Below are 16,430 nucleotides of genomic sequence, written 5' to 3'. Positions count from 1 at the left end.
AGGGTAGTTAAACACTGGAATAAATTGCCTAGGGAGGTTGTGGAATCTCCATTTCTGGAGATATTTAAGAGTAGGTTAGATAAATGTCTATCCAGGATGGTCTGGACAGTATTTGGTCCTGCCATGAGGGCAGGGGACTGGACTCGATGACCCCTCAAGGTCCCTTCCAGTCCTAGAGTCTATGACCAAGAGAATTGCAGGAGCGTCTGCTTTCTGTCACCTCGGAGACCATCAAATGTCAGGAAAATAGCCCTCCTTAGCCATAAAACCATACTTATACCCCTAAAAGTGACTTATCTAGACCAGGACACTTCCCCTCTTATATAAAAATACCAATTTGGTAGAAATGTAATCCTTATCTCAAGCAAACAAACCATGTAAAACATTCATTATTTAAGAAAACATCTGATTGTGAAAAAGAATATAGGACTGTGTTATCAGAGCAAAAAATCTAGATGTAAAGTGGCTTTTTTTTTTTTGCCCTCCCAAGAAAAACTTCTAGGTAAACCTAGGCAAAAAATTCTAGAAATGTGCTCATTGAAGTGAATTTTATAATTTCTCTAAAAACTTCATTCAGAAAAAAACTTCTAGGAAAAATGCTGGAAATGTGTTAAACCTTTATGTCTTAAATGTTCAAATGGCAAATAGTTTTGAATTACATATTCATATTTTAAACTAAATGTAAAGTGCCCAATGTAATTTCCTAATGTGATTGCTATGTACATGGTAAAAGGCTTTATATACAAACATGGAACCTAACTAAGTATGTGTTTCATTCCTCTGCAGGGAAGATCCACACAGAGGAGGACAATCTACTACTGCTATTAAATACTCTATGAGTTCAAGTGGCAGATATCTATGTGATGGATCTGAACATAAGAACAGCCAGACTGGTCAGACCAAAGGTCCATCTAGCCCAGCATCTTGTCTTCCGACAGCGGCCAATGCCAGGTGCCCCAGAAGGAATGAACAGCACAAGTGATCATAAAGTGATTCACCCATTCCCAGCTTCTGGCAACCTAGGGTGACCAAATGTCCTGATTTTATAAGGACAGTCCTGATTTGTGGGTCTTTCTTATATAGGCTCCTATTACCCCCCACCCCCGTCCCGATTTTTCACACTTGCTGTCTGGTCACCCTATTGGCAAACAGAGGCTAGGGACACCATCCCTGTCCATCCTGGCTAATAGACATTGATGGGCCTATCCTCCATGAATTTATATAGTTCTTTTTTGAACCCTGTTTGAAGCACGTCCTCTGGAATGGTGGTCAAAGCATAAAGGGGCATACAAATGTTTAGCTTATGTGACACGTAAATATCTTCCAACACCAGCTACAACAGTGCCATGAAAACACCTGTTCTCACTTTCAGGTGACATTATAAGTAAGAAGCAGGCAGCATTATCTCCTGTAAATGTAAACAAACATTTTCGTGTTAGTGATTGCCTGAACAAGAAGTAGGACTGAGTGGACTTGTAGGCTCTAAACTTTTACATTGTTTTATTTTTGAGTACAGTTATGTAAAAAAAATTCTACATTTGTAAACTGCACTTTCGTGATAAAGAGATTGCACTACAGTCCTTGTATGAAGTGAATTGAAAAAAACTATTTTGTTACTGTTTTTTGCAGCGCTAATATTTGTACTAAAAATAATATAAAGTGAGTACTGCTACACTTTGTATTCTGTGTTGTAATTGACATCCATATATTTGAAAATGTAGAAAACACTCAAAAATATTTAAATAAATGGTATTCTTTTATTGTTTAGCAGTGCGATTAAAACTACGAATAATCAAGATTCTTTTTATCCTGTAATTAATTTTTTAATCATATGACAGTGCTAATTTGTTTTCATGTGGATTATGAGGTACATGAGGCAAATAATTAAGTATGAGCACCGGGCATCGACTTTTAAGATACACATAATTATTATCTACATACACAATTATAGATTTATTTCCAAATGGATTCAAGGCATAATGTCTTTCTTTTTATTATTTTTAAATATATATTTTGTGGCCGCACCGTGCATTTATATTCAATTTTTTAAGCAGGCTTTTAATTTTATTGTTTTTTATGTTGGGACCTTTTTTGTTACCCACGCCCTGTGGTTCATGGGCTTTATTACTATCTGATTAACGTTAAGACCCAAATCCAAAATGCGGGAAATTTATTTTATTTTTGCTTTTGACATAAGCAAGACAAATATAGTGATTTTCCCAGATTTTTTTTAATAGGTAAAATTTACCATTTTTCACCAGGATTGCAAATTTTTTTTTTTAATCTGGGTGGAATTTTTTTAAATTATGCTTCTAATTTTTAATGGGAATATTCAACTCATACCTTATATTATGTCCTTTACCATATTAATAATTTATATTTGCATTACCCCAGAGGGCACCAACAGCCTGCAAGAGGCAGAGGTGGTCCTTTTTTTGGAATTGCCACCCTATCCTGTATGGAATTTAGCTGATTTAAGGATACCCTCAGAGGGCATTGACATAAATCTTTTAGGTGTTGCTACTCATAGCGTCCCTACTCAGATTCTGATACCTTTGCGTTCAGACAATGAATGCTAGCATTGCAGTCTTCTAGCTTAATTACGCGCTTAGATCTTGTAGCGCTGCACCAGCCAGGATTCAGTGCCTGTGCTCACTCTGGTCTCCCCAAAACCTTCCTGTCGGACCCAAGACTCAATGCCCTGAGTCCACCAACAAAACGGGAAACACCCCGCTCCCTTGTCTCCTCGGGTACTTTCTCCCAGGTTCCGCCCTCCCTGGGATGGCCCTGGACGATCACCCTCCGTTTCAATTCCTTGGAACGCAAAACCAGAGATCAGGTCTGTCTCACCTTCACTCAAAGAGTACCTGCAAAGCCAAGGCTTATCTGTTACCTCTGAACACAAGAGATTTTCTCTTCCCCGTTATCTTCCTCCCACCAATTCCCTGTCAGCTGGCCATGACTCAATCCCCTTGAGCAGCCAACTAGGAAAAAATCCACAGGTCTTAAAAAGAGAAAGCTTTATATAAAAGAAGAAAGAATAAAATTGGCCGTATCAAGGTGACAATATACAGGGTTATTGGCTTAAAAGGGGAAAAAAATGAATAAACAGCCTTATCCAAAAAGAAATACAATTTAAAACATTCCAGCAAACCACACACATGTAAATACCAAAAAAACAATATAAGCCTATTGTCTTTCTACCTTTGTACTCACAACTTGGAAACAGAAGATTAGAAAGCCTGGAGATAGAGTGATCCCCTCAGAGACTAGAAAGCAACAGAACGAGACAAAGAACACACACCCAAAACTTCCCTCCCTTGAGATTTGAAAAATCTTGTTTCCTGATTGGTCCTCTGGTCAGGTGTTTGGTTTCCTTTGTTAACCTTTACAGGTAAAAGAAACATTAACCCTTAGCTATCTGTTTATGACAGTTGCCCCTCTGCATTTATTTTATTTGCACTATTAGGAACCTCTACCCCTGTGCCAACTGCTTTTAATATGTCCCTTTTTGCCTGGTCTGTGCGGGGTCTGGGCACATTAGGAAGATTATTTTAATTTTTTTTAGCCCCTATGTAATGACTGGGGACAAACTTTTTGCAGTGGGGTTTGATTGTTGAGCTATTTGCTACAATAACCTTTTTAAGAGTGTGGGTTGGATTAATTACTAATTACTCTTTTACATTGCTCTGAACTACATATGCCCCAAGCAAATTGATAACAGGTGGTTTTAGAATTTATATTTTTATACCTTTTATTTCATGGGGAGGTTGGAAGAGATTTGTGTATTATATTGGGCTGCAAGTTAATAATTATTTTATTAAGGCATTATTTAATTGAACATTTTTTATTATAATTTTTTTCAGAACCTGAGGCCTTCAAAGTGCGGGGCAAGCAAACTTTCCATTCCCCTTTTGTTGTTACTATTTGCAGTTTTGCCTCCCTCAGACCTTTTCGACCAGTGTTTGGGGTTGAAAGGGATTCTTTCAGCCTAAAATGAACTGGCTTTTCTCCTGGAACTGTCTGCTTAGGGATTTCACTCCACAAGTGAATGCACTTGGGCTTACTACAATTAAACAACAGCCTGTCAGTTCCCACTCAGCAACAACTGAACCCACCTGCACAACCTCCAATTCCTCCCACTAACAAATCTGCTCCCCCACTAGCCTCTTGTGTATACATGATGATGGTGCTGTTGCCACCAAAGCAGTAGGGATTCTCATAGTCACCAGCATAGACCATTTGTAACCCAAAAGATGATACTTTGCCAGTTCTTGCTCATTCCCACGCTAATATTTAAGTTTAAGCCTTTTAATTTTACTGACGGATTATATTCATTCAAGGGGCCTAAAGGAGTGATTTGTTCTCCCTGATGTTGGGATTAGCAGTAATGTCGAGGGTATTGTTCACTACATTTTACTGTCATTTATGAGAAGTTTTCCTATGCCTCAAACACAACAGGAGTGCATTGTTTCCACAATCTTTTAGCATTCACATGGATAATAATTTAAAACACAAGGCAAAACAAACTTTTTCCTTCCCTATATAGCAGGAGGTACATTAAACATTTAAGCTAAACTTATTAACTTTTACTTAAATCCATTTGGGTCTCAGTTTGTTTGGTTGGTTTTTTGTTTTTTATTTTGGGGGGGGGGGAAGAGGGTGGGCTTTTGAATTTTTAATTGTGCTTTGAGTACAGATCAGCAAATTTATTAGCCCTGATTTGCTTAGGGCTTGCTGGGGCTGGACATATGGCTATTGTTAATTTTGCCAGTGAGTACATATTTTACTGGAAAATATGCAGTTTTTTAATAGCACAGGTGACAATTTCACCTGATATTTCCAATGCTGCAAAGCCCAAACTAGCACCCAAACCCTTTTTTCACAGGACGTGAATCTCCTGTTTTACCATACTGGAAGGTTAGGAGGCATATGCCACAAGGCGGAGCCCTGTACCACGGTTCCTTCTTAGTACAGCTTCCATCCCCCTCTCAGTAGTTGCCAGTTGCAGCACAAATGGCTGTCCCACCCAGGGATATGCTAAAGCTGGAGCCTGAACCAAGGCCTGTTTTAACTGGATCATGGCTTCCTGCTACAGAGGGCCCCAGTTTTGTTTTACTCTCCACCCCCTTTTTAATAATTTATGCAGCATGGTTGCCTTTTTTGAAAATTCCTTAATGAGATTTTGGGAGAAATTAATCATTCCCAGAAAGGATTTAAGAGCAGTTACATTTGTGGGAGTCTGGAGTTTCAGAATCAGCCCCACTCTTTGTTGGTCAGGGGAATGCCCCTCTTGCCCTAGAGTTACTCCAAGGTAATTTACTTGTTGGGAGCACAGTTGGGCTTTTGGGGGCTTACATTAAATCCCAAACTTTAAACTTTTTGAATTTTTTGTAACGCCCTGTTTAATACCTCTTTTTTTTTTTTCCTGGTCTAAGTGCAACCAGGATATTATTTACATAAGAAATTACACTGTTCTTTTTAGGCATTCCACATCTTGATTACACAGACATGACAAATAATACGGGCACTGTTCCAGCCCATGGGGATCCCAGCAAAACACAGCTTGAAAGGTAAAAGCAAATCTGTAATAGCTCTCCTGATGTAAAAGGACAGCAAAGAAAGCACTGGCCAAATCCAAAACTGAAAACCACTGGGCCCTTCCTACAACGGAGGCCATCGCCTCCTGATGCTTAGCCACTACGAGGGCCATCGGTGGCGTCACCCGATTAAGGGTCAGAAATCAACTACCAGGCTCCAAGTTCTCCCATCACTTTTAAGAACCAACCAAAAGGCAGCATCACTGGGGCTTGAATGTTCCACTAAAATCCCTTGGCTTAAAAGCCCATCAATTGGAAACCTATCCTGCTTCTAGGGTAGGGACTTAGGGGCTATAACTAGGATTTCAGCCTTAATTTTACCATATTTTATTTTATTTTTGGCCCACACCTACCAGTGTGTTTTTGCAATTGCTAGAACTTCTGGGGGCCATATGGACCACTTCCTTTTTTCAGATGCCTTAAGGGCTTGCTATCTGGTAGCTTGCTGAAATCTCCACTGGCTCCCAGGGTGTGCCAGGAGTCATTTCCCATAGGACCCTTTTAGAAAATCAACCAGCACTCTTAATTCCCTTAAAATATTAATGCCTAGGATCCCTTCTCTTCCCAAATCCTTAAGCCAATTGCCTTTTTATTTTTCTTTGTCCCATCAAATACAAAATCCTTCTGCAAAAGGGAACAATGCCCCCTGCCTCATTAAATTCCTTAAAGTCTTAACTCCAGCCAGAGGTCCAAACAGATTTTTATTCTGGGTACGTATTAAGGAGTAAGTGGCACTTGAATTTAACAACAAATTCTGTCTGAATGCCCTCCTTCAAATTCCACCATAACCCCCCGCCACCCATCAATGTCCAAATGTTCCATGTCAGGGGAGCCCAGGATGTGACGGTGGAAGGCTTACTCGGGGTCTTCCCTTTGTGCACAGCCAACCTTAACAAAAGTTCTGGGGTGGGCAAGCCATTTATTTTTTCCTTTGGCTTATACCTTAAGAGCCATTTTTAAAATTTCTATCCGCCAGGGATCAGGAGCTCTAACTAGGGGCTTGAAGGGCCTGTCTCCCTTCTCTTTCCTTTCTTCCCCTTTGGCCCTTGCCTTCATTTAGAGCAGGGGTAGGCAACCTATGGCACAGGTGCTGAAGGCGGCACACAAGCTGATTTTCAGTGGCACTCATACTGCCCAGGTCCTGGCCACCGGTCCAGGAGAGTCTGAATTTTAATTTAATTTTAAATGAAGCTCGTTAACTATTTTATAAACCTTATTTACTTTACAAACAACAATACTTTAGTTATATATTATAGACTTATAAAAAGAGACCTTCTAAAAACGTTAAAATGTATTACTGGCACGTGAAACCTTAAATCAGAGTGAATAAATGAAGACTCGGCACACTATTTCTGAAAGGTTGCCAACCCCTGCTTTAGAGTTTTGTTTTATGCAGAGCCACAGCTCCCCTTTTGGCCATAAAAATAAATAGTAGTCTTTTGGCCTGATACTTTTTTGTAAATTTACTACTTTTTTAAAAACTATTTTTAAGACAATAATTAGAATCAGTGGCAGTTAACATTCCTATTGCTTGGCAATCACATTTTCAAGGACAGTAAAAATACTTCCAGTTGTGGCATTAACCATTAACACACAAAAATGCAAAAGAAAAAAGAAACAGCAGGGGAGGAGGGAGTGAATGGGGGAAGGATCGTGGAGAAAGAAAAAGTGGAAGAGTAAAGCAGAGAAAGAAGAAGCGGAAAGAGGAAGAGGGATGGTTGTGGAGAAAGAAGCGGGCGGTACACATAAATGGAGGCATGTAAAGAACCACTTCGGAATGAAAAGAAACCTAAGCCTAGAAAAACTTTAAAATACAGGCAACAATAAATCTAACAGACTAAAGAGAAGTGGGGTTCTCTGGGCCAAAGCATTTGCGATCTTTTACCCTAACCCCTATACTGGCTCTCAGAGGAGAGTAGCCGTTGCCACCACATTCGCCAGAGTTAAGACCAGGGGTGCCAGCTATCCTTGCCAGCCATCCCAAGTCCAATCTGTGGTTTAACAGGCCAACTGATTTCCCTGCTGCCCTGACCTGGTCAGGGGAGAAGGACCTGATCTCTACCCATTCTTCCCCTCCTTGGTTTAGTATAGAGGCTATGGGCAGGGGCTTCTGTAACTCTTCCAGTGTTTCAAGCAAAGGATCATACAGGGACTACCCGGAAGCTCTTGGGGATTATCCTTCTCATAATCATAATAGGAAGGATACAAGCTAGGGTCCTTCTCTGACCCATCCCCTGACTGTTAGTATATAGGCTTGTTTGTCAGCCTGGGATAGGATTTTGGGTTTGACCTTTGACACGCTTGTATCCTTACTAATATGTGTGAACAAAGAAATTGTGTGTGTTGCTTCTGTCTGGCCAGATGGATGGATTTTTAGTATAATAGGAAGGGATAGGATAGAAGCGTTAATAGTGTTACGGGCATGTGGGGGAGTGTAAATATATGATTCACACTTTAAGAATGTGCCTTTCAACCTCATCTCAAGGCAGGTCAAACAAACCGGCGCGGGGGGGGGCGGGGGCCCAAGCCCAAGAGGGATGGGAAGGGTGGAGATATATATAAATATATATATATATATATATAAAATAAAATTGGAGATATACCTATCTCCTGGAACTGGAAAGGACCTTGAAAGGTCATTGAGTCCAGCCCCTTGCCTTCACTAGCAGGACCAAGTACTGATTTTTGCCCCATATCCCTAAGTGGCCTCCTCAAGGATTGAACTCACAACCCTGGTTTAGCAGGCCAATGCTCAAACCATTGAGCGATCCCTCCCCCTCATAAAAAACTACAAGACCAAAGAAATGTCTATCCCTTGCACAACCTCACTCATCACTCCTCCCATGGAATGCAAAAGAGGTGGGACGAAGACCCCAGACCCACAGCCCCCAAAACAGAATATGACCAAAAATTGTAAGGGGTGGGACTGTAGGCAAGCATTGCAGGTATATTTGGGCCTGCTATGAAGAAGGAGGTGGGAATGGGGACACAGGCAAGGCTCTGCAGTGTCGGAGCTGGGAAAGGGGACATGGGGTAAACACTCTGCAGTGTCAAGAGTTGCAAACAGAACAGACTCTGCTGGCGTGTAGAGCTATGGACATGCTTGCTTGGAACCCCAATAAACATCGCATTGCCTGCACTTTGGACTTCCGGTCTTCAGCTTTCTGTCTGCATGACAAGAACCATGGAGGGGGTGAAGGGAAAGCCCTCTAACACAGAATACAACTTCTCTAATCACTGTCACTATTCACTTCTACTCTCTCAACATGGCTCTGAGAGCACAACCTTGTCTTTTACATTCCTGTCACCTGCCTGGGGCTTATCCTGGAATTCCTTCAGTAATGCTCTAACCCTGCTTCTATCAGTCTGCTTTTTAAATCCAAATACCTCCTGTTCCAACCCATCACACACACACTCTCATTGTCACACACCTGCTTCTGCAATGCCACTATATTTGCTGTCTGAGTCAGGTTTGTTGCCCAGAGGGTGTCTGACTATCGTCTGACTACTTTCTTTTCTATCTCAATTTTATTTTTCTTTAACTCTTCTACTTCTGCCTTTAACTGATCTCTCTCTTTCTCTACTACCACTGTTACCATGTACTTACAGAGCTGCAGGAACACCCCAGGGATGATGAAGACTGCAGGCTTCCAAAGACCATTCCCATGCTCCTATATATCAGTCAACCTCTTTCCCAAAACCATTTCCAATGGTTCTTTCTTTCTAGATGTTCCCTTTCCTTCTGACATAATTTCTCACTTAACCAGGCCACCAGCTTGAGCACCGAGTCCCAGTAACGGAACATATATGTAAATTGACTAGCGGACTATGACACAGGGAAATTACAGGTTTCTACACTGCCCTGTCGTCCTTCCCTCTTGCACAGCAAACCATTTGTACCAGCTATCCTCTCCTCTTCACGTCTCCTGGCAACTGGCCCACCAAATCTGTTACCATGCGGTGTCAGGAACAAATCAATGGGGACATAGCTCCTCTGTCTGATAAATGACTGGTACAAACAAGAGTACTTTTACTACTTTTTTACTTGGTTTCAAGCACACGCACACACAGTTGCAGAAGGTTCAGAGCATCCCAAACATTTACATTTACCCAAAGTTTGAAACGGTTACGAGGAATCAGCAACCAGTCTTCTGTCCAGGGGCCCTACTTCTGTCCAGCTGCAGAGGAGTTTAGATGCCAGATCCTTACCCAAAGAAAAGCTCTCTCGACTGCTCCAAAATTTATTATTTGCCTAATTTTTTTATAGTTAACTTAAGCAAAGCTCATAACTCATAGTGACCCCTAGTGGGCCACCAATTTTCCTAATTTTAGCAAACTACTCTTTTTTATTATTAAAATATGTTTAATATTTTTAGTTATAACAACAATAAAACTTATATATTACAGACACTTAACCAAGGTTGACTGTCCAAACATTCCTTTTATTTTTATGGTATATTAATTTTTTGTTTAATGTATTTCATTCTAATTAGCAAAACTCCAAACAAGGAGCTTTTAACCTTGCCTTTCATAACCTAAAATTATTTCTAGCTATGTAGGATTTAGTTTCCAGCTAGCAATAGCTAAACACACAAAAATGACTAACTACAGTAATATCAAGTTCTGGGATACACACAGTAATGTCAGATTCTGAGGTTACACATTGACCTGGATAGGAAAGCCTGACAGGCCAGTGGACGTTGACATATAGAAACTGGTCCTTTGAGAACCATAAACTCTGAGTTTGGAGGGGACCAAGATGAGCCCCCCACTCCAGGGCAGATACATTCATTACCAATATCAGCAAAGGTTGAGGGCGAACAAAGGGAATGCCTGCACATACACTGACCGGGTCTGTCCACCAATCTAGAGAAGTCAATACTCAAGAGGGCACATTCAGGACTGAGTTCAGATGGATACATCTTGGCAAAAAAGAAACAGAGGACAGTCAGCTTTAAAGATTCCTGAGATGCAGCCTGACATACCTGACTATGTATATGCACAAGGCCATACACCTCAGGAGCCTAATGCAGTTTTGAGCTCCTGTGATTGGGTGAGCCTTGAAATCTGCAACAAGAGATCAAATTGTTTGGAACTTTGTGTCTGGAAGGAAAGCTCTTGAGAAGAATCCAGTACTGCTCCTATAAAATCTGTCTTCTAAACTGGACAAAGGAGAGATTTCTATTAATTGATCAGTAGATCCAGAGCTTCAAATGTTGACTGGAGGGGAGATACACACTGAACAGTAACTGAGTCCTGGACCTGCCTCTTAGACTAGCCAATCTTCCAGATAAAGATAAACTTGAACTCAGACTCCTCAAGACTCAGCTATCACCGTCATACAGTAAAGGCCCGAGAAGCTGCTGATAGGCTGAAAGGCAGCATGGTGAAGGGCTAATGAGAGTGCTCCACTACAGATATGAGATACTTTCTGTGACCTTGATAAATCACCACACGAAAAAGAAACCTTTTAAGCTGAGAGCAGCATACCAGCCTTCAGGATCTAAAGAGGGAATAATGGAAGCCAGGGTGATCATGCGAAACTTAATCTTTGTGAGATATCTGTTCAGCTGGCACAGGTCTAAAATTGGTAAAGACGTCCCTTTGCTTTTGGGATTAGGAAATAACAGTAATTTCCCTCTTGAGAGAGCACGGAATATCCTCTTCTCTATAGCTCCTATACGAAGGACAGAAGGAAGCTCCTGGAGGAGAAGCTCCTTGTGACAGTAGTCCCTGAAGAGGAACAGGAAGGGAAGGGCAGAAATAAACTGGATGGTATATCCCACTTCCACAGTGCTTAAGATCCATCAGTCTGAAGTAATCCAGGACTATGCACTGAGGAAGCGGTAAAGATGGCTTGCAACCATGAGGGAGACAGAATCTGGCATCCTGGAAAGTGAGGTGGTGTCATCAATTGACCTATCGAAACATATGTTTAGCACCACCTGGCTGTTTAGATGGAGCAGGCATTGATGCAGATGCAGGAGGAGGAAGTGGTCTGCATCTATATCCCCTACTTTTTTTTACTTTGCAGGTCCTAACAAGGAGCAGGGGCACAGTAACAGTGGGTCTGCTGCAGGTAAAAATGCTTCCTGGACAGGGCTGGAATATACAACCCCAAAGACTTTAAAGTTACCCTAGAATACTTTACCCATGGAGCTTGGAGTCTGCTTCCACCACAAAAATGAAGACTCTACAAAAGGCAGGTCTATTGTTTGTTGCACCTCTTGTGCAAGCCCCAAGGCCTGCAGCCAAGTGCTCTCGTGCACGGAAACTGCAGAGGCCATGATGATCCTAGGAGCTGAATCTGCCGCATCTAGTTCAGCCTGGAGGAAAGTTCTCGCTCCAGATTTCCACTCATCATATAAAGAGAAAAACTCTATTCTAGCATCCTCCAGCAATATGTCACTAAACTTTAATATGTACTCGCAAACATTCCAATTGTAACGTCCCAAAAGCACCTGTTGGCTGGCAATTCTGAGTTGTAACCCCATATTAGAATAAACTTTTCTACAAAATAAATATAGTTTTTTAGATCTTTGATTTGGGGGTTTGCCCTGGAACTCCCTTTCATTGGCCGCTGACACCAAAGGAGAAACAGGGATCGGGAGGGTGGGGGGGAAAGTATAGAAATTCAAATCCCTGGGAGGGAACATAATATTTACATTTGGCCCTTTTTGAGGTTGGAAAATGGGATGAAGGAATCTGTCAGAGTGATTTAATGGACTTCAAAACTGCTTCATTAATAGGTAAAGCTACCAATATCAATAAGGCAGTGGGAGGATTCCTTAATTTCCTCCAAATGGATTCCTGAACCCAAGGAAACACTCTTCAATAGCTCTTGGCAAGCTTTATAATCATCAGGAGGACGTGAGATGCCTCTCAAGGAAACTGCCTCATCAGGAAAAGAGGAGGATGAAGCCAGCCTAGGTTGAAGCTATTCCTCCTCTGCTAGCTATCAAGCAGGATCCTCCTGAACCATCTCTTCCTGCTCCACAATGAGCCTGGTGCCAGGGTCAGGAACAGGCGGTGCCTAGAAAGTAGACTTCCCTATCACAGAGCAGGAACACTTCACGTATGACCTAGAAATCAGGGGGGATCCTCATGGGTACCAAAAGGGCCAGTGGGAAGACCCAGTGATTCCCTGATCACATGCCTGATCCTCTTCCAGCTGGAGGATCTCAAAGCAACCTATGGAAGTAACACGTAAGTGGGGAGTAGTGTGACTGGCTCCAAGACTGGGAAATATAAGAGCCAATCTCCAAATCAGAACAGTACAAATCACCTTCTGTTGACCAAGGGGGAGCTGCTCCTCATGGTGTCAGAGACTGGTGCCGAGCCTGTGAAGAGTGGAGAGCAGCCAACACTGCAGGCATCCCATTCAACAGTATCAATGGACGTGACATCTGAGGCAATGGAGGTTGTTGCAGTGCCAACTACGGCACCAACAATACTGGTGACCCTCTGTCTGCCTGTATCAGGGGCACGGTCTCCTGCAGTGCCAGGGACACCGTCACAGATAGGTTCCGCAGATCTCTGCCACAAATGTCTCTGATGTGGTCGGTGCCAAGATGGTCTCAGGTCCCTGTGGTCAAGTTCAGATGCCCCTTCAGGACCCGGATTTGACATTATTTGCCTCAGGGCTGGAATCAGAATTGCTGGTTTTGGACCTACCAGAGAAGAGTGCTTGGATTTTGGCTACACTCTACTCTCATGCCTATGCTTAGAGCAGGAGTAGGCAACCTATAGCATGGGTGCCGAAGGCGGCACGCAAACTGATTTTCAGTGGCACTCATACTGCCCAGGTCCTGGCCACCTGTCCGGGGGGCTCTGCATTTTAATTCAATTTTAAATAAAGCTTCTTAAACATTTTAAAAACCTTCTTTACTTTACCTACAACAATAGTTTAGTTATATATTATAGACTTATAGAAAGAGACCTTCTAAAAATGTTAAAATGTATTACTGGCACACGAAACCTTAAATTAGAGTGAATAAATGAAGACTCGGCACAACACTTCTGAAAGGTTGCCAACCCCAAGCTTAGATGCCAGGATTTTGATGCCAGAGACCTTCCTCTCCCAGTTGTTTGTTTAGGGGTCTCACGTCTCTTTTTAGATACTGGAAAGGGTGAGCACTGCCAGGTAAATGAAAATAAAGGAGTTTATTTGCACAGATAAAATGTATATTTATATTTAGCACAACATTTATTAGCCTAGTTTTCAAGATCATTACCATATTGGGAAACACAGACTTTGGATATAAGACAAAGAAATACGCAGTTCAACACATAATACACTTGCTTTGTATAGAAGGTCTGGAGTGTGATCAGCACTTTTTACAGGCAAATTCTACAGACATTTGTCTACAATGAATTTTCAAACCTGTGTCCAAATAGTATGGTAACTCAAAAGCACAGCTCAAGTCAGTTTAAATGCAACTATGTATTATTACCTGAAAAAAATGTTTACAATTAAGGTAAAGTCACTGGAGTAGTTCTGAGGGGGAAAAAAGAAAAAGAAAAGACCCTAAGTGCAACAGCAGTAGCACAGAAAGTGGCTCAGGTGGGCTTCAGACTGCAACCCTGTAATTCATATCCTGCACAAAGCATTTAGTTTATCTAATAAATAAAATTGGAATGGAAGGGGCTCTGGGTAATGCCTGGAAATAGAAAAGTCTATTCTAATCTTACCTTTGAGTCATATGCTGACTGTTTTATTACTTCAGGTGCCATCCAGAATGGAGTTCCCACAAAAGTATTTCTCTTTATCTGTGTATCTGTTAGTTGTCCTGCTACTCCAAAATCTGCTAATTTTACCTCTCCTTGTTCAGACAGCAAAACATTGGCAGCTAACAAAGAAAAAAAGGCAGTTTAAAGGTTTGATGTTTCAAAGGTTTTCCTTGTCTCTACTGTTTGAACATTTAACCAAAACTATTTTTTTAAAAATGATTAAATAACTTACCCTTAATATCTCTGTGGATTTTCTTTTCTGAATGCAAGTAATCGAGTCCTTTAAGAATCTCTCTCAATATTGTAGCAATCTGGATTTCATCAAGACAGCCAGGCTCTAACTAGGAGAAACATGCAAGAAATATTTGTAAATAGCTGTAAACTACAAATTTCAGAGATGACACAGAAATGGTAGGAAAAATAAACTAAAAATGCTAAGTTCAAAGAATTCATAGACATAGGGCTAGAAGGGACCTCAAAAGGTCATCTATGCCATCTTCCCCTGTGCTGAGGCAAGGGATACCAAAACCATCCCTGACAGGTATTCTTCCAAACTACAACCTTGCTTGGCAATCTATTCCAATACTATAGACTTAATTATCCCTATAGTTAGAAAGTTGTTTCTAGTATCTAAGCTAAACCTCCTTTGCTGCAGATTAAGTTGATTACTTCTTGTCCTACCTTCAGTGGACATGGAAAACTAATTTGCACTAATGAATGAGATAGATGTATTGAATTAATGAAACTTAAAATGCTAATAAAAATAAGGCTAACATCAAAATGTATTTTATTCATTTCTCAAAAGCAGTCTAGTTTCAATTATTTATCATACTTTTAAATGTACTACTAAATGTACTTTAGTATATATTACGTAATTAAATTTGAGTAATAGAAGATATCATTACAGCATCAGCTATTACAATCTTAGAATAGAAGACTGGCCATACTGGGTCAGACCAATGGTCCATCTAGCCCAGGATCCGGTCTTCAGACACTGGCCAATGGCAGGTGCTTCAAAGGGAATGAACAGAACAGGCAATCATTGAGTAATCCATCAAGTCATCCATAGCTTCTGGCAAACAAAGGCTAGGGACACTCAAAGCATGGTGTTGTATCCCTGCCTATCTTGGCTAATAGCCATTAAGGGACCTATTCTCCATGAACTTATCTACTTCTTTTTTTAAGCTTGTTATAGTTTTGGCCTTCACAACATCCCATGGCAACAAGTTCCACAGGTTGACGGTGCCTTATTGAAGAAGTACTTCCTTTTGTTTGTTTTAAACCCACTTCCTATTAATTTCATTGGATGACCCCTAGTTCTTGTTTGATGTGAAGGACTAAATAGCATTTCCTTATTCACTTTTTCTACACCAGTCAAGATCTTATAGACCTCCTATCCAAGGTGAACAGTCCCAGTCTTTTTAATCTCTCTTCATATGAAAGCTGTTCCATACTCCTAATCATTTTTATTGCCCTTTTCTGTTCCTTTTCCAATTCCTATATATCTTTTTTTAGGTAGGGCGATCGGATCTGAATACGGTATTCAAGATGTGGGCTTACCTTGCATTGATATAGAGGTATTATGATATTTCTGTCTTATAATCTATACCTTTCCTAATGGTTCCTAACTCTGTTAGCTTTTTTGACTGCCACTGCACAGTGAACAGATGTTTTCAGAGACCTATCCACAATGACTCCAAGATCTCTTTCTTAAATGATAACACCTAATTTAGACACTATCATTTTGCCTTTATAGTTGAGATTAGGGTTTTACAATCTGTATTACTTTGCATTCATCAACACTGAACTTCATCTGCTATTTTGTTGCCCAGTCAGCCAGTTTTGGGAGATCCCTTTGTAACTCTTCACAGTCAGCTTCAGACTTAACTTTCATGGAGGATAAGTCCATCAATGGCTATTAGCCAGAATGGGCAGAGATGGTGTCCCTAGCCTCTGTTTGCCAGAAGCTGGGAATGGGCAACAGGGAATGGATCACTTGATGCTCACCTATTCTGTTCATTCCCTCTGGGGTATCTGGCATTGGCCACTGTTTGAAGACAGGATATTGGGGTAGATGGACCTTTGGTCTGACCCAGTATG

The 16,430-nt window shown here is 41.1% G+C and overlaps 1 protein-coding gene across 5 annotated transcripts in view; it reads right to left on the bottom strand.

Moving 5' to 3' along the window:
- Positions 1-16,430, bottom strand: part of STK24 (serine/threonine kinase 24) — a 147,153-nt gene that overhangs the window by 56,125 nt on the left and 74,598 nt on the right. For all 5 annotated transcript variants that reach the window (XM_032771476.2, XM_032771480.2, XM_032771478.2 and 2 more), the window contains 2 exons: positions 14,563-14,671; positions 14,292-14,449 (listed from right to left, as the gene is read on the bottom strand). In XM_032771476.2, the coding sequence (XP_032627367.1) occupies positions 14,292-14,449; positions 14,563-14,671 (267 nt within the window). The remainder of the gene's footprint in view (positions 1-14,291; positions 14,450-14,562; positions 14,672-16,430) is intronic.

The sequence above is a fragment of the Chelonoidis abingdonii genome, chromosome 1 (assembly GCF_003597395.2).
Source record: "Chelonoidis abingdonii isolate Lonesome George chromosome 1, CheloAbing_2.0, whole genome shotgun sequence".
Taxonomy (NCBI): Eukaryota; Metazoa; Chordata; order Testudines; family Testudinidae; genus Chelonoidis; species Chelonoidis abingdonii.
Note: the sequence above shows the minus strand (reverse complement) of the source record. Positions and strands in the feature narration are given on the sequence as shown.